Source organism: Dictyostelium discoideum (assembly GCF_000004695.1).
Source record: "Dictyostelium discoideum AX4 chromosome 6 chromosome, whole genome shotgun sequence".
NCBI lineage: Eukaryota > Evosea > Eumycetozoa > Dictyosteliales > Dictyosteliaceae > Dictyostelium > Dictyostelium discoideum.
Genome location: NC_007092.3, coordinates 2,413,678 through 2,438,174, shown reverse-complemented (window position 1 = coordinate 2,438,174; position 24,497 = coordinate 2,413,678). Strand labels below are relative to the sequence as shown.

At 25.3% G+C, this 24,497-nt stretch overlaps 9 protein-coding genes across 9 annotated transcripts in view; 6 read left to right on the top strand and 3 right to left on the bottom strand.

Moving 5' to 3' along the window:
• Positions 1-436, top strand: part of DDB_G0293074 (hypothetical protein) — a gene marked incomplete at both ends in the record, with an annotated part of 1,625 nt that extends 1,189 nt beyond the window's left edge. The window contains one exon of the mRNA XM_629304.1: positions 1-436. This exon is cut by the window's left edge and continues 369 nt beyond it. Within this exon, the coding sequence (XP_629306.1) occupies positions 1-436 (436 nt within the window).
• A 1,089-nt stretch (positions 437-1,525) lies between these two features.
• DDB_G0293072 (hypothetical protein) lies at positions 1,526-3,417 on the top strand (the record flags this gene model as incomplete). The annotated part of the gene is made up of 2 exons (XM_629303.1): positions 1,526-2,531; positions 2,723-3,417. 2 exons carry the CDS (start codon positions 1,526-1,528, stop codon positions 3,415-3,417), a joined length of 1,701 nt encoding a protein of 566 aa, XP_629305.1.
• A 799-nt stretch (positions 3,418-4,216) lies between these two features.
• On the top strand, positions 4,217-11,611 carry DDB_G0293070 (WD40 repeat-containing protein; the record flags this gene model as incomplete). The annotated part of the gene is made up of 2 exons (XM_629302.1): positions 4,217-4,803; positions 4,906-11,611. 2 exons carry the CDS (start codon positions 4,217-4,219, stop codon positions 11,609-11,611), a joined length of 7,293 nt encoding a protein of 2,430 aa, XP_629304.1.
• A 94-nt stretch (positions 11,612-11,705) lies between these two features.
• On the bottom strand, positions 11,706-12,653 carry DDB_G0293068 (hypothetical protein; the record flags this gene model as incomplete). The annotated part of the gene is made up of 2 exons (XM_629301.1): positions 11,706-12,134; positions 12,225-12,653. 2 exons carry the CDS (start codon positions 12,651-12,653, stop codon positions 11,706-11,708), a joined length of 858 nt encoding a protein of 285 aa, XP_629303.1.
• A 2,023-nt stretch (positions 12,654-14,676) lies between these two features.
• Positions 14,677-17,640, top strand: DDB_G0293066 (hypothetical protein; the record flags this gene model as incomplete). The annotated part of the gene is made up of 2 exons (XM_629300.1): positions 14,677-16,230; positions 16,327-17,640. The coding sequence occupies 2 exons, from the start codon at positions 14,677-14,679 to the stop codon at positions 17,638-17,640; spliced, it is 2,868 nt and encodes a 955-aa protein (XP_629302.1).
• Positions 17,641-18,159: 519 nt separating this feature from the next.
• Positions 18,160-19,973, top strand: DDB_G0293064 (hypothetical protein; the record flags this gene model as incomplete). The annotated part of the gene is made up of 2 exons (XM_629299.1): positions 18,160-18,186; positions 18,279-19,973. The coding sequence occupies 2 exons, from the start codon at positions 18,160-18,162 to the stop codon at positions 19,971-19,973; spliced, it is 1,722 nt and encodes a 573-aa protein (XP_629301.1).
• Positions 19,974-21,166: 1,193 nt separating this feature from the next.
• On the top strand, positions 21,167-22,187 carry rasB (Ras GTPase; the record flags this gene model as incomplete). Its single annotated transcript, XM_629298.1, has 4 exons — positions 21,167-21,219; positions 21,382-21,446; positions 21,556-21,649; positions 21,806-22,187. The coding sequence occupies 4 exons, from the start codon at positions 21,167-21,169 to the stop codon at positions 22,185-22,187; spliced, it is 594 nt and encodes a 197-aa protein (XP_629300.1).
• Positions 22,188-22,729: 542 nt separating this feature from the next.
• Positions 22,730-22,975, bottom strand: DDB_G0293062 (hypothetical protein; the record flags this gene model as incomplete). The annotated part of the gene is made up of 1 exon (XM_629297.1): positions 22,730-22,975. The coding sequence occupies one exon, from the start codon at positions 22,973-22,975 to the stop codon at positions 22,730-22,732; it is 246 nt and encodes an 81-aa protein (XP_629299.1).
• Positions 22,976-23,223: 248 nt separating this feature from the next.
• On the bottom strand, positions 23,224-24,381 carry DDB_G0293060 (hypothetical protein; the record flags this gene model as incomplete). Its single annotated transcript, XM_629296.1, has 1 exon — positions 23,224-24,381. One exon carries the CDS (start codon positions 24,379-24,381, stop codon positions 23,224-23,226), a length of 1,158 nt encoding a protein of 385 aa, XP_629298.1.
• Positions 24,382-24,497: the final 116 nt, after the last annotated feature.

Sequence of the window (24,497 nt, the reverse complement as noted above, 5' to 3'; positions counted from 1 at the left end):
TGTAAAGGTTTGCGTCGTGTTGGAATTGTCATGTTCATTCCCATTGATTTTCGCAGCTGGTTTAAATGTTGTAGATTCATCAATTCAAATTTTCCATCATCATTTCAATGCATTCCCAGAATTGGATGGTTCTTCTGTGAAAACTCCATTCTTTTCAAGAAATTGGAAATTTTATTTAATCCGTATCGTCTTTTGTAGTATGTTGGCTGGTATCGCTTCTGCCGTTACAAACTTTGGTAATTACACTTCACTCATTGGTTCTTTAATGTTGGCTGTCGCTGGTTTCGTTGTACCACCATTACTCTCTTTAAGATTTTTCCCTCAACAAGCTATTCCTTGGAAAGTTTTCCATATCACTATTACTATCTTTGGTATTATGGCAACTATCTTGGGTACTTATTTATCAATTAAAGCTTTTGTAGATCCATCAAATTAAATAAATATAATAATAATAATAATAATAATGATAATAATATTAATAATAATAATAATAATAATAATAATAATATAAAATCAACTCAATCTCAAATTATTGTTTAATCTATCAATAATAACCAAGAAAAAAAAAAAAAAAGAAAAAAAAAAAAAAAAGAAAAAAAAAAAAGAAAAAAAAAATAATAATAATAAGTATAATAATTATAATTATAATAATGATTATAATAATAATATAAAAAATATAATAAACTAAACTTTTATTTATTAACAAAAAAAAAAAAAAAAAAAGCCCTTGTCGGTGAAAAACTATTTTTTAAAATCTAATGGTAATTTCTTAACAGTTCTAGATATACCAACAATTCTTCTACAATGTCCATCTCTTTCTAAAATTGAAAAATTAATCTAAATTTACAACTTCATCATTATCTTTTCAAAAGTAATAATGTGAAATTACACTTTCAATTGGAAGTCATCATCATTATCATATAACTCTATGGATCTCGATAATTATTTTCTTTTGTTTTAATTAATTTATTTCCGTTATTAATAGTTGATTTTATTTAATATAACAATGAAATTCATAATGTAAACCATAGAAAATGGATTTAAAGTTTATTATTTTTCCAATTATTATTAATATTAAATATAAATGTTATATAAAAATATAATTAAAATTTTATTTGTAACAAAGTAATCATCATCCCCATATTTGTGTTTAGATATATGAATAAACAAAAAAAAAAAAAAAAAAAAAAAAAAAAGAAAAAAAAAAAAAAAATAAACTAGTACTAATTTTTAACTAAAAAAAAAAACCCTTGTCGGTTTGTGCTTAAGCGAAAAAAAAAAGATATTTTTTATTTTTTAAATTTTTTCGTTTTTTTATTTTCTTTTTTTCACGCTTAGCTTTTTTTATCGCATTTTATTTTAATTTTATTTTTTTATTTTATTTTATATTTTTTTATTTTATATTATCTTTCATAGTAAAAAAAAAAAAATAAATAAATGAATAAATAAATAAATAAATAAATAAAATAAATTAATAAGTTAATTAATAAAATAAAATAAAATAAAATAAGATTAGATAAATAAAATGTTAAGTAGTTCCGACTTCGAACAGGAGGAAGTAGGAAGTAGTAAAGGTGAGTTTCAAGGTTTACTTAATAAAAGTAATGATAATATTGTAAAAAATGGAGATGATGTAAATGGTGTTAATAGTACAAATAATAATAATAATAATAATAACAATAATAATAATAATAATAATAATAATACTAGTGGTGGTGTAAGTGGTATAATTAGTAGTCTTATTCAACATGGATCAAATTTATTAAATTCCCCTTCCAATGAAAATGAAAAAGAGAAAGAAAAATATTTAAATAGTAATGATACAAATAGTAATAATACAGATATTAATAATAATAATAATAATAATAATAATAATAATAATAATAATAATAATAATAATAATAATAATAATAATAATAATAATAATAATAATAATAATAATAATAATAATAATAATAATAATAATAATAATATAAAAGTTAAATCAACTAAAAAAGCATTATATAAATTGGAAGAAGAGGAAGAAACAAATAGTAGTGGAGGTGAGCAATCTTCATTAAATAATATTATCCTCAACAATAACAGCAGCAACAATAATAATAATAATAATAACAATAATGAAAATAGTAGTAATAATAATAAAATTAGTGAAAAAAAGAAAACAACATCATTTTTAAAAAATAAAAATCTTGAAAATGGTATTGGTGATAGTTGTGGTGATGATTATGATGATAATGAAGATGGTGTACCATTACCATTATTAAATAGTATTAATAATAGTACTAAATATGATGATGAAAATAGTTTAAAGGTTGATAGTATGGATACCTGTAAGAATGCTGACCATTTACATTATTCAGCACATGAAGAGAAAACTCACAATAACTATCAGCTATCTACCTATGATAAAATCCCTCCCTACCTACAGGGTAATGAATTCATTGCCACGGGGTACAGAGTGAACTTTTCTTATAAACTTTGCTTAAAAAGCATATTTAGATTACATAATGAAACTTTAAATATTTGGACTCGTAAGTGTAAAAAAATAAAAAAAAAAAAAAAAATATAAGTCAAGGGGGCCGCATAGAAAATAAAAGTAAAAAAACAACCACCAGTGCGGCATAAAATTACTTTTCACCACTTTAATGCTGAAATTTTTACATCTGACCACCCTTAATATAAGTATGTTTATACTAATTATTTTATGTATATGTATATATAGATTTATTAGGTACAATTTTATTTTTAATATTAATGATTTATACATTAACATCAAGATTAAGAGAAGATGCAACATCAGTTGATAAATTTGTATTTTGTATGTTTTTTATTTGTGCACAAGCACAAATGTTATTTTCAGCGACTTTTCATACATTTTGTTCGGTAAGTGGTAAAGTTTATTTATGGATGGCAAGACTTGATTATACTGGTATTAGTTTGATGATAGTTGGTTCTCATTATCCGCCAATTTATTATCTATTTGAAAAATGTCATCCAACATCTGGATTATTCTATTTGATATTGATTAGTTGTATGGGTGTGGTTGGTGTAATCGTTGGTATGATACCAATCTTTCAAACTTACTCATTTCGTACATTTAGAACTGTGTTCTTTGTAGTGTTTGGGTTATTCATTCTAATTCCATTACCACAAATTTGTGCACAAATGGGATTCTCTTTTATTTGGCCAATTTTGGGAAGATTGATTATTATGGGTAGTCTTTATATTTTCGGTGCTGTCATTTATGCAACTAGATATCCAGAATGTTGTTGTCGTCCAGGTTCTTTAGATAAAGGTTTTTCATCACATGTAATTTGGCATTGTTTTGTTGTTGCTGGTGCTATAATGTCTTTCTTTAATTGTCTTTATGCTTATGATCATTATTCTGGTCCAAACGCTTCTGAATGTCCGTTATAAAATAAATAAAAAAATAAAAAATAAAAACAAAATAAAAATAAAATAAAAATTAAACTTTTAGTATTGTAACAAATACTAAAATTAATTAATTATTAAATAGTTATTACCTTTTTTTTTATATTTTATTTATTTTTTAATATTTTTTTTAAATCTGGATTATTTTTATTTTTTCAAACATCCAAAAATAAAAAAAAATTTTTCAAATCAACCAAATAAATTTTTTTTTTTTTTTATTTAAAATCTATTTTTTCGTGTATAAAAAAAAATTCCCTGTTATTGTTTCTCAGAATTAAAAAAAACAATTATAAAAAATGAATGACTAATAATCTAATTCTAAAAAATAAAATTTTTGGATAAAAAAAAAAAAATGATTGAGTTTTCAATTTACATAAACTAAATTAAAAATAAAAATAAATAAAATTAAATGGTTGTGTAATTTTCATTAATGATGAAATGAAAATATCTTTTTTTTTTTTTTTTTTTTTTTTTATTTTTTTTTTTTTTGAAAAATTTATCAAAAAAAAAAAAGATATTTTTTCTGATCTTTTTCTATTTTTTTTTTTTTTTCAAATGGTTTTTTATTTTAAATTTTTTTTTTTTTTTTTTTTTTTTTTCCCAATAATATTTTATCAATTATTTTGAACTTGTATATTTTATTTATTTTTTTTTCTTTAAATATTCAATTAGGCAAAAGAAAAAAAAAAAAAAAAAAAAAGTTCAATTTTTTATTTATATAAATATTATTTTTTTTTAAAAAATTTTATTCTCTTAAAAAAAAAACTTTATTATCAATTCAACAATGAGTGGTATTGCACGTGGTAGAGGCAGAGGAAGTTCTGTTAGAGGTAGACCAATGGTAAGAGGTGGTTCATCAAATAGAGGAGCACCAATTAGAGGGGCACCAAGAACAGCAGCAAATGATTCGCAATCTTCTAAAACAACAAAACCAACATCAAGTTTCGATAATAATGATTTCGAAGAAAAACAACCATCAAATAATAAGAAACAAAGTGAATTTTTTAAAATTCTTAAAGATTCACCAATCGATTTCAAAGGTGCAGAAGAAATTAGACAATTAAAATTAAGTTTAATTAATGTAGTTTCAGCATCAATGATCAAAGAACCAAGAGTTAATTATTTAACACCAACATTGGAATCAATTATGACAAGTGTTTATACACTATCATATTATGATCCAGAATTCATCTTAAAGTTAATTCTTTATACTCGTGATGAATTAGGTATTCGTACTGTTGCAAACTATCTCATTTGTTTAGCATCATTAATACCAACAACTCAACCATACTTAAAACGTTATTTTAATCATTTAATTAAAATTCCATCCGATTGGTTAGAATTACCAACAATTTTATCAAAAATTACAGAGTAAGTTTTATTATTAAAAAAAAAAAAAAAAAAAAAAAAATATCAATACTAATATTAGTTAAAAAAATTTCTTTTTTTTTTTTTTATTTTTTTTTATTTAAGATCAAACAATATTCCAAAATCATTAAGAAATGTTATGGTTGAAAAATTTTCACAATTTGATACTTATCAATTAGGTAAATATAATACTGAAGGAAAGATAAAGAGAAGAAGAAAGAAGTTAAAGGATATGATTAAAAAGAATCCAGAACAAAAGGAAGAATTAACAACAAACTCAAAGAATAATCAAAGTTCATCATTAAAGAATTTGATAAGAGTTTTACATATTTCATCACCAACCTATAATATTATGTCAATTCTTGGTAAAAAGTATCCACAAACCTATGAGGAATTTATAAAGAATAAATTACCAGGTCAATTTGAACCAGAACGTGCTGGTAAACGTATGAGATTACCAATTCCAGAGACTTGGGAAACAATGGTTTCTGCCAAAGGTAACAATAGTGAAACATGGGAGGAATTAATGACAAATAATAAACTTCCATTCATGGCAATGTTAAGAAATCTTCGTAATATGATTATCACTGGTGTACCAGCATCAATACATAAACAAATCATTTCCAAACTCACAAATGACCAAACCATTGCTCATTCCAAACAATTCCCACTTAGATTCTTGGCTGCCTATGATGCTATTCCAAAGGATATTGAAGAGTTGAAGAAATGGTCTACAGAGAAGAAAACAAAGATTCAATATTTCCCACCAGCAGATTTATTCGCAAATTATAGACAAGCTTTGGATACCTCTGTAAAATTATCAACCATTCATAATGTTAAACCAATTCGTGGTAAAACCGTTGTATTTTGTTATGTAAATAGTGGTGATAGTGATAAAGTTTGTAAATCAAATACTACTGGTAAATATACAATGGTAGAGTCATCATTATTACTTAGCTTAATGTGTAAATACATTTGTGAGGAATGTGATCTCTATTTAGTTGGTTACAAACCAAATGAATACACTCAAACCTTTTTCAAAGTTCAAGAGTTACAATCAAATTCAATCTTGGAGAATATGAAATCCTTAAAAAATACAATCACAACAGTCTATGGTGAAGAAAATAGTTCCTACCCACCAACTTTCCCAACTGATGTTTTAATTGATCAATTCTTATTACCAAAATCAAAAGTTGATAATATCTTAATTCTTTGTGATAGAGAAATTGAACTCGATATTGAACCACATAGAGGTAATATCCTTTCAAAATATCGTCAAGATGTTAATTCAGAATTACTTTTTGTCAATATTAATCTCTCTGGTAAATCATCTCCACAATCAAATTCAACTGTTGATCAAAGACATCAAAATGATGTTTACATTAGTGGTTTCAGTGAATCAATTCTTAAATTCATTGCTGAACGTGGTGGTTCTGATCAACAATTACAATATATTGAAAAGATTGATGAAATTAAACGTATTCCAGAATTAAAGAAATCAATTACTTCAACAGCAACAACCACTACCAATACTCAAGATAGTAATGATTCTTCATCAATTACAAATGTACCAATTACACCATTACCAAAAATGATTAAAGAAAAACCATGGAAAAATGCAAAGGTTTTCATTTCATCAACATTTTTAGATATGCAAGGTGAAAGAGATTTACTTGTGAAAACAATCTTCCCAGAGTTGAGAGCAAGATGTTTAAAGAATAGAATTCATTTAACTGAAATCGATTTACGTTGGGGTATAACTGAAGAAGATGCTCTTAAAAATAGATCAGTTGATTTATGTCTTGAAGAAGTTGATCGTTGTCGTCCATTCTTTATCAGTTTATTAGGTCAACGTTATGGTTGGGTACCAAAGAAAGAACAAATCCCTCAAGATTCAAAATATGATTGGATTAGAGAATTACCAACTCAAAGATCAATCACTGAACTCGAGGTTCTCTATGCCGCTTTCCAAGGTAAAAAGAAACCAACCACAAATTCATTGGTTTACTTTAGAGATCCATCATTCTCTCAAGAGGTACCAAAACAATTTAGAGATCAATTCGAATGTGAAGATCGTACTAGTCAATCAAAATTAGAACAATTAAAACATAAGATCACTCAATCTAAATCACAACATCTTTCACATTATACTTATTCCGCTAAATGGGGTGGTGTCAATTCTGAAGGTATTCCAGTTTCAACTGGTTTGGATGAATTATGTGAAAGAATTCAAACTGATCTTTGGGATAACATTTGTAAAGTATTCAATTTAAATGGTGGTAAAGGTGGTGACGATGATGATGACAACCAATATGAACCACAAACTGAATTTAATTCTTTCGAATATGAATTAGGTCAACATCAAACCTATTCCGATTTGAAATGTAAAAACTTTGTTGGTCGTAAAGATGAAGTTAATTGTTTATTCAAATTCTGTGAGATTACACGTGCATTCTCTTCAAGTTCACGTGTTTCTAAATTCCAATTCAATAGATCCAATACAGTCGTTGTTACTGGTAAACCAGGTTGTGGTAAAAGTTCATTAATAAGTTACTTTATCAATAAAGCAATTCCAGAACTTTATCAAAAGAATAAAAATTCCACCAGTGGCAAATATGTAGTCATTTCACATTTCATTGGCTCAACAACAGATTCTATTGATATTAGAAAATCATTACTACACATTTGTAATCAATTAAATTATAAACTTGGTTTAGGTGAACAAACAGTATCACCAACTACAGAATACTCTGAACTTAAAGTAATCTTCTCATCATTCTTAAAGAAATCAGCTTTGAAGGCATCACAAAATAGTCAAAAAGTACTTTTGGTCATTGATGGTTTAGATCAATTGGATAAAAAGAATCGTGCTCATACTTTAGATTGGTTACCAATTACATCACCAATTAAATTGATCGTTTCAACATTGGATGGTGATCATACTCAAAGTGTTCTTCGTCGTAGACGTACACCACCAACTGAAATCGTCGTTGCACCAATGGAAGTTAAAGATCGTCATAGTTTAGTATTGGGTAAATTTGATGAATTCCGTAAGAAATTGGATGAATCTGCAAACAATAATCAAATGTCATTATTATTAAATAAATCCGATGCAAATAATCCATTATATTTGGTTTTGGCTTGTGAAGAGTTAAGATTCCATGGTCAATTTGAAAATCTTACTGATAAAATTAAAAATTTAGCACCAACTTTACCAAAACTCTTTGAAGATATTTTAGATCGTTTAGAACGTGAAAATGGTAAACAATTAATTTCAACAATTCTTGGTTCAATCGCTTGTTCAAGAGTACCATTATATGAAGAGGATTTATTAACAATTCTAGCTAGACCAGAACAAAAAGAAAAACAATTCCCAACTGCTCTTTGGTCAAGAATTTATCGTAGTATTTCAAGTTTATTAGTTCAAACATTGGAAAATGAAAATCTAAACAACAACGATAACATTGTAAAGGATGAAATTGGTTTAGAATTTTTCCATAACCAATTGAAATTGGCAATTTTAAAACGTTATCATTCACTAACTGATAGTTCCGTAAAGATTCATAAATTATTAGCCAATTATTATTTGAATAAAGCTGATCCAGATAATACAAAACATTGGTCAGGTCAAGATAGTGTAGCATTCTCAGAGTTACCATACCATTTGACAAAGGCAAGATTATTCACTCAATTGGAAGAGACATTATGTAATCTTAAATTTGTTGAAAGAAAATGTAAATTTGGTTTGGCATTTGAATTGATTTCGGATTATCTCGAGATTACTGGTGATGATATAGTAAATGAAAAAGAGAAAAATTCATTGAATGCACCATCTCGTTTAATTAAAAACAAAGATATTTTGGAACATATTAAAGATTTCTGTGGTTTCATTTCTGCCAATACTCACATCCTTTCAAAATCACCAGAATTAACATTCCAACAAGCTTACAATCAACCAAATAAATCCTATTGTCATAAGGTTGCCGCAAGTGAATCTGGTGGTTTAAAACATAAAACTTGGATCGAATGGTTGAATAAACCACAAATTAAAGATAGTTGTAAACAAACTATAACTGGTTTAGAAGACGGTGCAACCGCTTGTTGTTATTCACGTGATGGTTCAATGATTGCCTCTGCTGGTAAAGATTCAATCATTCATATTTTCAAAGCTTCGAATGGTTCAGAGTTATTAACATTGGTTGGCCATTCAAATTGGATCTCTTGTTTCTCATTCTCTGATGATGGTAAAACTTTGGCAAGTTCAAGTTGGGATAATACAGTTATCGTTTGGGATTTAATTGTTGGTAATCAAATCCACCAATTCAAAGATCATAGTCGTGCCGTAAACTATTGTGAATTCTCTCCAACTGCCAATAACTTACTTATGAGTTGTGCTTGGGATTCTTCAATTATCATTTTCAATACCTCTGATAAGAATATCTTTAGAAACTTTAGATCAGCCCATTCAAAACCAGTCAATAGTTGTTGTTGGTCTCCAGATGGTACATTAATTGCATCTTCTTCTTGGGATGGTACCATTAAAATTTGGAACCCATTCGATACAATCGCTAAAGATAGATTAAAACATGTAATCGATGCATCTTTATCTTATGGCTCAATTAAATCTTGTAAATTTAGTGCAAACTCTAAACAAATCCTTGCAACCACAATGAAGAATGATGTTTTACTATTCGATGTCAACTCTCAAAAGTTAATCTCTGTAATGGGTAATCATAGTAAATCAGTTAATCATTGTTCATTGTCCAATGATGGTAACTACATTGTCACTGGTTCAGATGATGCAACTGCAAAGGTTTGGTCTTCAACTTTGGGTACTCAATTAACCAACTTTTTAATTCCAGGTGATTGTTGGGCCAATTGTTTAGCATTCTCTCCAACTCAACCATTATTAGCAGTTGGTGCCACCGATTGTACCGTTAGATTATTTGATGTCTCTTCAAATACAATATATCGTGAAGTTGCAAAACTTCATGGTCATACTCGTGCAATCACTAGTATTACCTTCTCTCCAAGTGGTAATTTAATTGCATCAACCTCTGAAGATTTACTTATTAAAGTTTGGAATGTTCAAACTCATAAAGCTGAATATACAATTGAAAAAGCTCATAACGATCCAATCAATTGTATCTCATTTAATCCAACCAATGAATGTGAACTCATCTCTTGTTCCGATGATTATAGTACAAAGGTTTGGTCAAGATTTACAACCTCTACAACTTTATCAACAGAAGGTTCAACCAATACAATCAAACATTGTGTCTACTCACCTGATGGTAAATATATTGCTACTGTTTCTCGTGATTGTTCAATTGCAGTTTACCTTTGCTCAAGTAAGAAGTTATTATTCCGTCTCAAAGGTCATACTGATTGGGTAAACTTTTGTACTTTCTCACCAGATTCAAAGAAATTGGTTTCTGGTGGTTGGGATTTCAATTTACGTGTTTGGAATATTAAAACTCAAAAAGAGCTACTATGTCTAAAGGGTCACTCAAGTTCAATTGAAAAAGCATTCTTTACAAAGGATCAAAAATACATTATCAGTGCAAGCTTTGATGGTAGTGTAAAAGTTTGGGATGCTCAATTTGGTTCTGAAATTACTTCCCTTCGTCACCAAACTCGTATTAGTGATGTTGTAAGCTCTTCCGATGCCTCTGGTAGAATTTTCTCTTCATCAGATGATGGTATCATAAAGAGTTGGTATCCAGTTGCTGGTTCTTGTTTAGCTACATTAACTGGTCATTCTGGTCCAATTAAACAAGTTCAATTCAATCCAAACTCTGGTGGTGGTGGTAGTTCAAGTTTCTCATCATTCTCATCATTCTCATCTTCATCTGATGCTCCAGTAACCCTTTCAATTGCATCTTCATCAGATGATGGTACAGTTAAACTTTGGGAATTCAATTCAGCAACAGCCACAACATCCGCACATAAAGGTTCCATTAATCAATGTGTTTTCTCAAAGGATGGTAAATATGTCGCAACTTGTGGTCAAGATTGTGTATTAAATATTTGGGACGCTAAAACTCATATAAACTTGAAAACAATGATCTTTGAATCACCAGTTACAACATGTTCCTTCAATCGTAGTGGTGTATTGTTCATTGGTTTACAAGATGGTACATTGGAAGTCTATTCAAAGGATTGGAAAACAGTTTTACATAAAGAAAAAACCAATGGTAAGATCACCAGATCTTCAGCCCACCCAAGTTTAAACATACAATCAACTGAATCACCAGATTATATCGATTTATTCGCTTTCTCAACATGGACTAATTGTGTCAATCTTCTCAATTGTAGTGAAAAATATTTTGATCCAATCGTTTCATTCGATGATTGGGTAGAATCTGTTGAATTCTCAACATCTGGTGATTTATTAGCTGCTGGTTCAAGAACAAAACAAGTTAAAATCTTTTCACCACTTAATGATAAACCAGTTACTCATCAAACCTCTTCAAGTTATGTAACCTCTTTATCATTCTCACCAAATGATAAATACCTTGCTATTGGTACATTTGATGGTACTGTTGAATTATTGGATATTGCCTCTGGTAAATTAAGACGTATTCTTACCACTCAAGTATCTTCAATCACCTCTCTAAAATTCTTAGATTCCACTCGTTTAGTTTCAGTTTCAAATGATCGTTCATTAATAGTTTGGAATTTCTCAACTTCCTCAATTGAAAATGAATTTATCCATCAATCACCAATAACTTCAATGGATATTCATCAAAATCAAATTATTACTGCTGATAAAAATGGTAATATTTATTTCTTAAATTATCATAAATAATAGAAAAAAAAAAAAAAAAAAAAAAAGTAATAATAAAAAAATAAAAAACCTTAATGTTAAAAATAATTTAATGAAACAATTTATTTATTTATTTTTATAATTTATAAGATAAATTTGAATTTTGATTTTGATTTGAAGTTGTTGGGGTTGTATTTTGTTGATTTGTAGTGGTTGTTAATGGTGTTGTATAATAATAATATTGTTGTTGAGGTTGTTGTTGTTGTTGAGATTGTAATCCTGGATAAAATGTTTGATAAACCTGTTTTGGTTGTTTTGGAGGTTGAGAGATTAATTGTGGATTTGGACCAGTAACAATACTAGCTTGAATAAATGATTCTTTTTTTTGTAAATCTCTTAATAATAGAGATAATGAGATAATATATCTTAATCCAAAGAATTGAAGGTTTAAAATTAATAAACCACCAATGAATAAAAACCAAGGATAGTTATCTTTCATTGATAAAATTGATAAAACGAAAACTGCAATGTTAACTCCTAATATTAAAAATGCATATACTGTATACTATATAATTTTTTTAATATTAATTTTTTTTTTTTTTTTTTTTTTTTTTTTTTTTTTTTTGTTAAAATTAAAATTAATTTTAATATTTACATTTATAAGTAAAAGAATATGTTTTATTGCAATTGCATATAAACCTAAACAACAACTTAAAGTATGAGAAACAAGAGCGATTGTTGTTAAAATGAAATAAGAATCTAATCCACTTGAAAAGTATAAAAATGAACCTAAAACAAGTTGAGAGAAACAAAGAATATTACCCCATAATGAATAAAAATCCAATTTATCCTTAATCCTATAATCTACTATAGCATGAACCCCTTCACCAATATCTATTGATGACTCAATTGGATAATCTCTTTCTTGTCTTGATACCAATGGTGAATCTTCATTAACTTGTGGATGTGGTGGTAGTGGTGGTGGTGTATGATATTGAATATTATTTAATGTGTAAGGTTTTGAACTAGTACTAAATCCACCTTTATTATTTGGGTGATAACTTTCAATTGTGTCACTTCCCATTTTTTTTTTTCTTTTTTTTTTTTTTTTTTTATACACTTTTTTTTTCGAACATAAACAAAAAAATAATTATATAAAACAATAATAAAAGAAAAAATTAATAAATTATTAAAAGTAAAAAAAAAAACAAAAAGTGTAAAATAATTTATAATATGAACTTACCTTTTTTAAAAAAGGTGTTATTTACTATATTTCTTAAAAAAAAATAATTATTAAAGCAATAATAATTTTGGAAGAAATTATTTTAAAATGTAATATTTTTAATAATTTTAATTTTTTATTAAAAATATGGTTAAATGGTTAAGTTTAAAAAAAATAAATTTTTTAAATAATCTAATACAAATATATCCCTTCTATGTTATATATTTTACTACAATTTTTTTTATTTCAATAATAATTTTAAAATTAATTTCCATGGACTAAATTTTTCATTTTTTTTTTTTATTTATTTATTTTTTCTTTTTTTTTTTTAATTTAGTAATATTTATTTTTTTTTTTTTTATTTTTTTTATTTTTTTTTAATTTTTAATTTTATTTTTAATTTAATTTTGTTTTTAATTTATTTTATTTTAAATAAAATATTCATTTTTAAAATAATTTTAAAAAATTAACAAAAAAAGAAATTGTGGGAAAAGAAAAAAAATAAAAAATAAAAAATAAAAAAAATCATATCCAGATATAAGCATAACCCCACACAGATATTCAAAAATCGTGTGGATTGGGTGTTTTGAATTCCTTATTAAATTTTATCAATGGTGATAAAGGTGTTCTCTTTGATTTAAAAATAATTTTAAAAGAAAAAAATATGAATAAAAAGAAATTCCTTTGTTAAATAAATATATTGAAAAAAAAAAAAAAAAAAAAAAAAAAAACTAAATATAAAAAAAACTAATATTAAAAAACTTAAAAAATTTAGGGACAATAATATTTTTTAAATTACTGATATTAAAACTTTTTTTTTTTTTTTTAGGAAAGGATATTTATTTTTGGAGCATGAAAAAAAATATTAATGAAATAATATCCTACATACCTTTTCATTAATAGATTTTTTTTTAAAAAAAAAGATATTTTCTATTTTTATAATAACCATCTATATAATCTTTTTTTTTTTTTTTTTTTTTTTTTTTTTGGCCTGGTGCTAATTAAAAAATATTGTAACCCCAAAAACGATTTTTTTAAAAAAGAAGCCTTAAAAAAATCTTTTTTATTTTTTCATTTTTTTTTTCATTTTTTTTTTTATTTTTCGAGGCGGGTCCTTTGTTTCATATGTATGTAAAAAAAAAAAAATTTTTTTATTTTTATTTTTTTTTTTTTTTTTTTTTTTTTTTGGGAAGAAATTTTATCAAAAAACATGAAAATATCGCACCATTCCAATACTAAAATTGATTGTAAACAGTTATCTTACAATGTTGAACTATGAAAAAATATCAACACCAGTGGGTTTCGGATATTTTAATAGATTGACTTCCAAAAAAAATCTTTTTTCGGGTTTTTGTATGTTGATTTTTTTTTTTTTTATTTTAATTTCAAGAGGGTAATATAAATATCAAAAAATAATATTGAACCAAAAAAAAAAAAAAAAATGAAAAAAAAAATAAAAAAAAATATAATCACAAAACCAGAAATTTATAAATTGGTTTAAAAACAAAAAAAAAAAAAAAAAAAAAAAAAAAAAATTCATTTTTAAAAAAAAAAAAAAAAAGATAATTGGGATTTTATTAATTTTTTTTTTTTTTTTGGATTTTGTAAAATAGTAAAAAATAAAAATAAATAAATCAAAAAAAAAAAAAAAGAAAAAAAAAAAAAAAAAAATAATAGAATAAAATAAAAAAAAATAAATAAAAAAAATAAAATAATAATAAAAAATAAACAAATAAATAAATAAATAAATAAATAAATAAATAATAATAAAAATAAAAAAATAATAATAATTAAAAAAATAAAAAATAAAAAAATAAAAAATAATAAAATAATAAAAAAAAAATAAAAAAATAATTGGAAAATAAGAATAATTTAAAATTAAAAAATGAATAATAATAATATAATAATTTTTTTATTTATAATAATAAATTTATTAAATTTTATTAGTTGTGATATTAAACTTTTTTTTTCTGTAAATGTTGGAGATTGGAGTGATAATAATAATTGGTATGATTATATTAGTAGTAGCCAAACAACACTTCCAACATTAAATGATGAAACATACTTAACATTAGTTTCCAATCAAATAGTAACCAACCACTATCAAAAAGCTATTGCATCTAAAATTTATGTTGGTGGTTTTAATTATTCAACAAACTTTAATTCCAAATATGGTATTCAAACTGCACTATTCCAAGTCAAAGACCAATTTGCCCCTCAAGAAGTAATATTTAATATTAGTGGCGATCCATTAGAAAATCCAGATTTCAGAATCGATGCTGAAACTTTAATTTGTGCCGCAGGTTGTACTTTAAGAACATTGGGTAAACATTTCTATGCTCCAAATGCAAGTGTTAGTATTTATGGTGGAGTAGGTTGGGTTATTCAAGATACCTTGGTTTCCGGATTTTATTTAGACTATACACTCTCCCTACTTCTCATGTCAAATGCTACAATGTTGGTTGAAAATGCATTTATTGATCTCTATTCTCAATGGGATGTCATTTCTCAAAGTACTATTGTTATCAATAACACTCTTAATAAATTTGTAGTAAAAGATGGATCACTTTTAAATATTAAAGATTCAAAAATATCAATTTACAATAGTATGCTCTTGACTGGAAATAAAACCAAATTAACTTTTGAAAATAGTATTGTTGATTTTGGATTGGTTAAATTAGTTCCAATTAGTAGATGGGTTGATAGTCAATTGGTCTTTTTAAATAGTGTATTTGATTGTAAACATCAAATTATTGTTAGTGGAAGTTCATTAACAAGTTTGATACTTATCAAAGAAAATTCAAATGTAACTTTTAATGATGAGGTTGAATTTGATGGTGATTCTTTATTGGGTCTTTATAATTCCAAATTGACAACAGGTAAATCATTGTTATTTGATGGTGCAAGTAGTGGTTTAATTTCAAACTCTGAAATTAATATTATGAGTCAATTTGCAACTTTGGGTAATTCAATGATTTATGTTGAAAATTCCACCTTTTTAATCAGTATTCCAGAAATTCCATCCAATTGGAATAGATTCTTTTTTGTTCGTGATAATAGTTTATTACAATTTAAAATGGGAAGTGTTGGTATTTTAGATGCTCATTTACTTACATCTGATAACTCTGCATTGGAAATTTTTGACTCAACAATGACAATCGCTCAAGAATCTGTTTTTTACAATAATTCCAGAGTTAGTATGAGTAATAGTATAATGTCAATTGATCAAGTACTTAATATGATGGATTCATCATTATTTGAAGTTGTAAATTCAATTGTTAAAGTTACCAATTATACTTCATTCTCTGGAAAATCCTCATTTGTTGTTGCAAATTCTGAATTTTATATTCAAGGTCAATATTATGATTTTACTCAAAATTTAAATGGTTCAAATATTTTTAATAATTCATTATTATCTGTGACTGGTTCATTCATTAACGTAAGTTTTTTTTTAATAAAAAAAAAAAAAAAAAAACATCTGGTTGTTTAACCTACTAACAACTTTTTTTTTTTTAAAAAAAAAAAATTTTAATAGACTGGTAGTTTATTTATTTTCTATTCAAATGTTACAGTTGGTGGTGAATTTAGAAACTATGGAACATTAGTAACATCAACTAGTGATTATGTAATTGATGGTACATTTACAAATAATGAAGGAGCAAATTTTCTAATTGAATTTGGATCAATGAAAATTGTTGAAGGTGAAATGGTACTTGAAAATAATTCAAATATGACAACCTATAATACATCAATCACAATTATGAAAGGATCTTTGAAATTAAATAGTGGTTCATCATTATCACTTTTAAATACTCAATTATTTAATAGTTTTGGTGAAGTTACAACATTGGGTGATATTATCATTAATGAAGGTGGTAGTTTAAGAAATGATGCTCATTTCATTCTACAATCAAATGTATTACCAATTAATAATACTGGTGGCGAATCATTTATAAACTCTGGTACTATTGAAATGTTTGGTGGTGAAAATGGTATTCAAGTTTTAGTTCCATTTGTTAATAAAGGTGGTAATGTTAAAATCTCCAAAGAAACTTCCATCAAGACCTATAATCAAGATGGTGGATTATTAGTTTTAGATGATGCTTTGGTTCACTCAGATGAAACTATTAATTTATCAAATGGTTCTTTATATGGCATTGGTACCATTAATTCCTCATTATCAGTATCCGATGGTATTGTTGGTGATAAAGCTATCATTGGTACATTAAATGTCAGTGGTGAATTAAATTCTGAAAATGGTCAATTCATTTTCACTTTAGATAGTTTAACCAATTCAACATTTATTAATATTGGTAAAAATGCAACAATTAATAATTCAACATTAATAATTAGAATTAATCAATATTTCATTGATAGTTTATTAAATCCAACACCAACACCAACAACTACAAATTCAACAAATTCAACTCAAGTATTTAATCAAACTTTAATAAATTATGAAAATTTATCTGGTACTGGATTTGGTGAAATTAAATTTGGTACCTATGACCCAACAAGTGGAGAAGAGAAATCATTACCATCATGTTATTCCGCAAGTAGTAGTAATTCTGGTAAAAACTTTGGTTTATTAATTAGAAGTGATGGTTGTGGAAATGTTGGTGATGGTAATAATGGTAATGGTAATGGTGGTAATGGTGGTAATGGTGGTAAATCAAGTTTGTCAACTGGTGCAATCGTTGGTATTGTAGTTGGTATTGCTGGTGGTGCTGCTATTATTGGTACTGTTATTTACTTTAGAAATCGTTTACCAACAACTCAAACTTTGAAATATAAAGTCAAACAAATTACAAAAGCACAAGAATCACAATCAGAACTAAAACCAAGATAATAAAATAAAAAATTAAAAAAAAAAATAAATAAAAAAAATAAATAAAAAAAAAATAAAAAAAAAAAATAAAAAAAAAAAAAGATTTAATTAAAATAATTCTAAAAATAACCTTAATTTTAATTTTTTTTTTTTTTTTTTTTTTTTTTTTTTTTTTTAATAAGTTTTTTGTATAATGGAATATTGGTAAGAGAGTTGAAAATAAAAATTTCTTAATTATTTATTTTTTACAATAATTATTTTAATTTTTTTTTTTATATATATATATTTTTTTTTTCTCAACCAACACCCCTACTGCTTTTTAGTTTTGATATTTTTACACGCAATTTACAGTTACTGAAAAACCGAAATAAAAAAAAAAAAATTAAAATAAATAAAAATAAAAATAAATAAAAAATATTTTTTTCGTTTTTTTGTTTTTTTTAAATAATTTTTTTCGTTTTTTATTTCATTTTGTTCAACATATTTGAAAAAATAAATAGTTAATAATAATTATTTTTAAACATATATATTTTTTTAAAAATGTTGGGAATTAAATTATTTAAAAATGTAAGTAATGATTTAAAATATATATACTCTTAATAAATAAAATTAAATTTTTGACAAAAAAAAAAAAAAAAAAAAAAAAAAAAAAAAAATAGGCAATAAAACATACAAATGGTATAAGAAGTATAAGTACATTTAGATCAACAGAACCATTATTTGCATCATTTCAAAGAAGAAGTGAAGGATCAACTCAATCATTTGGAGAGACTAATAATTATCAAAATAACTATAATAATAATAATAATAATAATAATAATAGTTTTATGAATAATGATGGATATAATAGTAAATCAAATAATGGTTTTGATAATTTTGGGAATAAAAAAAGAGAAATTAATTGGGATGATGAATTAAAAAATATGGCACCAATTAGAAAGAGATTAATAGATTTACCAACAGAGGATCAACAAGAAACAATGGATTTTATTAAAGAGTTTGAGATATCAATTAAAAAGGAAAATAATTTTTATTTACCAAAACCAATTGATACCATAGAGTCAGTTCCATTCCAAAGTACAATTAAAAATTTCTTATCTAAAAAATTTGAAAAACCAACACCAGTTCAAAGTTTAGGTTGGCCAATTGCCTTGTCAGGTAGTGATATGTTGGGTATTTCAAAGACAGGTTCAGGTAAAACACTTTCATTCATTTTACCAGCAATCGAACATATATTGGCACAACCACGTCAATCCTACTATCCAGGACCATCGGTATTAGTAGTTGCACCAACTCGTGAGTTGGCAAATCAAATCAATCAAGAAGCCGAACAATATCTTAGATTGGTAAATATTGAAATCGCCACAATCTATGGTGGCGCCCCAAGACGTTCTCAACAACTTCAATTGTCTAGACGTCCAAAGATCGTTGTTGGTACTCCAGGTAGAATTATCGATTTTATGGAAAGTGGTGATTTATCCCTCAAGAATATTTCATTCTTAGTCGTTGATGAAGCAGATAGATTAATGGAGATGGGTTTTGAACAACAAATTGATGGTATTTTCAACTCAATTCGTCCAGATAGACAAGTACTCTATTGGTCTGCAACTTGGCCAAAGAAAGTAAGCTCATTCGCTGAAAAACACATTAGAACTCCAATTAGATTACAAATCGGTAGCAGTCAATTGACAGCCAATAAAAATATCAGTCAAAAGTTCAAAATCGTTCCAACCGATGCTGACAAAGTTGATGCCCTCATGGATACATTGGGTGAAATCTATTCAGCCGATGAAAAAGCACAAACTCTTATTTTTACAATGACCAAAAAAGGTGCCGATACCTTGAAACATTACATTCAATCCAATGGTGATAACGTTAGAATCGATACCCTTCACGGTGATGTCGATCAAAATAGACGTGAAAGAATCGTTCAAGATTTCAAAAATAAACGTTTAGATATTGTTGTTGCAACTGATGTTGCCTCTAGAGGTTTAGATATTAAAGGCATTAGTCATGTCATTAATTTCTCTTTACCTTCTGATTGTGAAACTTATGTACATCGTATTGGTCGTACCGGTAGAGCAGGTGCCCTCGGTACATCTCATTCAATTCTCTCAAATAACTCTTTAGATGATATGGAATTGGTTGGTGATTTAACTAATCTCTTACAAAGATCCGAACAAGAGGTTCCTTCTGAATTTTTAGATATTAACGCAATTAGAAATAGACAAAATATGAAAGGTGGAAATGGTGGTGGTAGAAATGGTGGTGGTGGTAGAAATGGTGGTGGTAGAAATGGTGGTGGTAATAGAGGCGGTAATAGAGGTGGAAATTATGGTGGTCGTAGATATTAAAAATTTTAAATAATAAAAATTAAAAAAAAAAATTTAAAAAAAAAAAAATAATAATCCAAATGTTTAAAATTTAATTATTAAAAAAAAAAGTATGAGATTTTTAAAGTTGGAATTAGAAATTAATTTGGATAAAGGAATTTGAATTTAAAGAGACTTTTGTTGAATTTGACAAATGGTGCGTTTTTTATTATTCTTTAGTTGTCTAATTAAGAAATTAATAGATTCTTAAGTATTGAGTAGTACTCTTTCAGTAGTGCATCTTTCGAAGCGAATATATGACTTCCAGAGATGAGATTTGATGATAGTCATTATAAAGTCGAGAAAGTAATAGTATTTTTCGCCATTGAATATTAATTTGATCGCTTTTGGTCACACAATCATGTTTCCAGTAGTTAACATCGATTGATGGTTTGCCAAGGGTTCTGAGTATAATAAAGATATTGTATTGAATATACTGAATGTTAAAAAAAAAAAAAAAAAAAAAAAAAAAAAAGATTTAAGGAATTCAATAACTATCCAAAAACATTGTTTTGAATTTCCTTTTTTTTTTATTTTTTTATTTTTTTCCAACTACCCCATTCCTATCTTTTTTTTTTTTTTTTTTTTTTTTTCAATTTTTGAACCACCCATTCCAATCCAAAAATATCAAATTTTAAAAAATGAATAAAAACTTTCAATCCAATGAATTCTTTGAAAAATTTTAATATTTTTTTTTTTTTGATTAAAATTTTTTATTTTTTTTTTTTTTTATTTTTTTTTATAAAATAAAAAAAAAAAACTAATAAATTTTAAAAATAAAATAATAATAGTACAAATAAAAAAAAAAAATAATAAAATAAAAAAATAAATAAATAAATAAAACAATTCCAATAGTAAAAAGTCATAATCAAAAAAGTAAGTCGCAAATTAATTTTTTGTTTTGATGATAATTTTAATTTTTTATATTTATTTTTTATTTTTTTTTTTTATTTTATTTTTTTTTTTAAAAATAATTTTTTTTTTTTTTTTTTTTATTTTTTTTTCAAATTTTTTTTTTTTTTTTTATTTTTTTTATTTTTTATTCCTATACTCACACAAAAAAAAAAATATTTTTTAAAAAAAAAAAAAAACCTCCAACTAATTTAGAAATAATCAAACACGCACAGCAAAAAAAATCAAAACTTTATACATATCCTTTTTACTTATAGAAAGCCATGTCAGTTTCAAATGAATATAAATTAGTTGTTATGGGTGGTGGTGGTGTTGGGTAAGTTTTATTTTATTTTTGAAAATAAATAAATAAATATCTAAAATAAAAATAAAAATAAAAATAAAAAATAATAAAAAAAAAAAAAAAAAAAAAAAAAAAAAATCTTTTAATTTAAAACTAAATAACTAACCACAATAATTATTTAAATTATTTTAACAGTAAGAGTGCACTTACTATCCAATTTATCCAAAATCACTTTATTGAGGAATACGATCCAACAATAGGTTTGTATTAATCATTTGATCACAAATCATAAAGAATTTTTATTAATATATTTTTTTTTTTCTCTTTTTTTTCTCTTTTTTTTTAAAAAACATATATATTTTAAAACAGAGGACAGTTATCGTAGACAATGTCAAGTCGATGAAGATACTTGTTTATTAGATATTTTAGATACTGCAGGTCAAGATGATTACAGTGCTATGAGGTATGTTGATTTTATTCAATTTAGTAAATTATTTAGCAAATCAAATTATCTTCATTCTCGATATATTTTGATTGGTGGTTTTTTTTTTTTATAAAAATCAAAAAAAAAGATCAAAAAAAAAAAATATTAATATTTTTAAAATATTAAATAATATAGAGACCAATATATGCGTACAGGTCAAGGTTTCTTATGTGTTTATGATGTAACATCCAGAACTTCTTTTGAAGAAATTAATGTTGTTAGAGAACAAATCATTAGAGTAAAAGATAATGATAAAGTTCCAATTGTATTAGTCGGTAACAAATGTGATTTAGAAAACCTTCGTGAAGTTACTGAAGGTGAAGGAAGTGAATTGGCTAAATCTTTCTCTGTTCCATTCTTGGAGACCTCTGCCAAGAAAAGATTGAATGTGGATGAATGTTTCTTTGAAGTGGTTAGAGAAATCAAAAAATCACTCAAAGAGCCAGGCAGATCAAAGAAAGATAAAAAAGGTGGTATCCTTAAAAAGTTTAAAGGTGGTGATTGTTTAATCCTTTAGGTAAAAAAAAAAAAAAAAAAAACAAAAAAAAATTCAATAATTTAATTATTATAACAAAAAACAACACAAAAACAAAACAAAAAAAAAAAAAATCAATAATAGAAGCAATAATAATTAATAGTTCGATAGTGTATCGTTCCTATCTTGTACAGCCATTACAAAAAAAAAAAAAAAAAAAAAAAAGTGTGATATCACCTCGTAAAAATAAAATATGTATTTTTATTAAACAATACCAAAAAAAAAAAAAAAAAAAAAAAACCAAAAATAAATTATTTATTTGCTACAAAAAAATAAAATAAAAACATTATATTTATTGCTCTAACTTCATAGTTTCATTTTTTTTTTTTATTTTTTTATTTTTGGACAATTATAAATTCATATTAGACAAAAAAAAAGAAAAACTTTTATTTTTTAATTAATCTAATAACATATTTGATATAATCTGGATTTTTTGGTAACCATGTATCTGAGATATACTTTTTTTTTACTATTAGAGTTATATTTTTTGGATTTCCAATATTTTTTTTATTTTTAAAAAAAATTTAAATACATACTGAACAAGATAAGACAACCTTTTTTTGATTGTCTCTAACTTTGTTCATAGCAGCAGTTGATAAAAGAGATGCAATGTTTTTTCCTCTTTGGCTATTTGGAACAAATGTATGTGTTAAATCATACTCCCCTCCTTTGTGAATGATATAATCTAAATGGGCAATTTCCCCATTATCAAACTTCATTTCAAATCTACCTTCTTTTTCATTATCTACAATTGGAGGCAAATTACTCATTTAAATGCGTATATATATTTATTTGTGCTAAAGAAAAAAAAAAAAAAAATTAAAAAAAAAAAAGAAAAGAAAAATTTAAAAATTTCAAAAATAAAAAAATAAAATTTTTAAAAAATAAATACATAACAGTGTTTGTGGCATTTGGATTTTGTATCTCTTTTTTTTTTTTTTTTTTTTTTTTTATTATTTTTTTTTTTTTTTTTTTTTTTTTTTCAAATAGCATTTAATTTAAATGTTTTTTTTATTCTTTACCATTTCTTTTTGATTTCTTCTTTTTTATTATTTAATCTATTGAGAGAATTATCAATGGTTCTATTGAATGGTTGATGGAGACCATAGTAAGCACCCAATGAGGCAAAACCGGCCATTAAAGTTAATTTAGTGATTGGAGAAGCATTAGGAACCAAGAATTTTGAAGCACCATAACCACCAACCAAACCAAAACCACTATAGATAAGTCCACTTCTTTGGTTAAGATATTTGAAATCTCTCTTGAAGAGATCAAGTTGATGTTCGATGGCACCAGCAGATTCATCAAGAGTTTCACCTGCTTTCTTTTTAAGTTCATTTGCTTTCTTTGATGCATCATTGGTTATACCTTGATAAGTATCATTGGCAATGTTTTTAATATCGGCAGCAATCTTTTTAGATTCATCAGCAAATTGCTCAACATCCTTCTTTAAATCGGTTGCCAATTTGGATCCTTCATTCTTGGTATCTTTGTAGAGTTTATTGGTTTCCTTCTTGGCTTCATTAAAGAGTTTACCAGATTCTTTCTTTACTTCATTGTAGAGTTTACCAGATTCATTCTTTGTATCTTTGTAGATTTTACCAGATTCATCATAGAGTCTATTTGAATGGTATTTGGCATCTTTGGAGAGTTTAGATGCTTCATCCTTTAAGTTATCAGTGGTCTTATTGAATGTTTTATGGACATCACCAACAAATGGATCACTATCATTGAATGCACCCATACCAATTTTATCTGTTTCTATTTTGACTTCTTCGGCGGTTCCCTTAAAGAAATCGGTAATTTCACCAAGGATGGATGAACCTTCTTTATCTACATTTTCAATCTTTTCATTGATATTATCCTTCAAATGTTCCATTGCCAATTCATCTGGATCGGTTGTAATTGAATGTTTAACAGTTTCAAATCCACTAACGATATAGTCTTGAACTGATTTAGCACCATCTTTAACTGTATCCCATGAACTATGAGCTTGATTTTCAATATCTTTTTTTATTTCTTGAGCTTCTAATTTGACATTTTGTCTTAATCTATCTGCTTCAATTTTGGCTTCTTTACTCAATCTATCTGCTTCAATTTTGGCTTCTTTACTCAATCTTTCACCTTCATGTGACATTGAAATAAAATCATCTTTAGTTTCTTGTTCAATTCCCATTTTTTATTTTTTTTCTTTAAATCGTTTTTCCAATTTTTTTTTTTTTTTTTTTTCTTTTTCCCAAATAAAAATTTTTTTTATTAATATTTAAATATATGTATATAAAAATAAATATT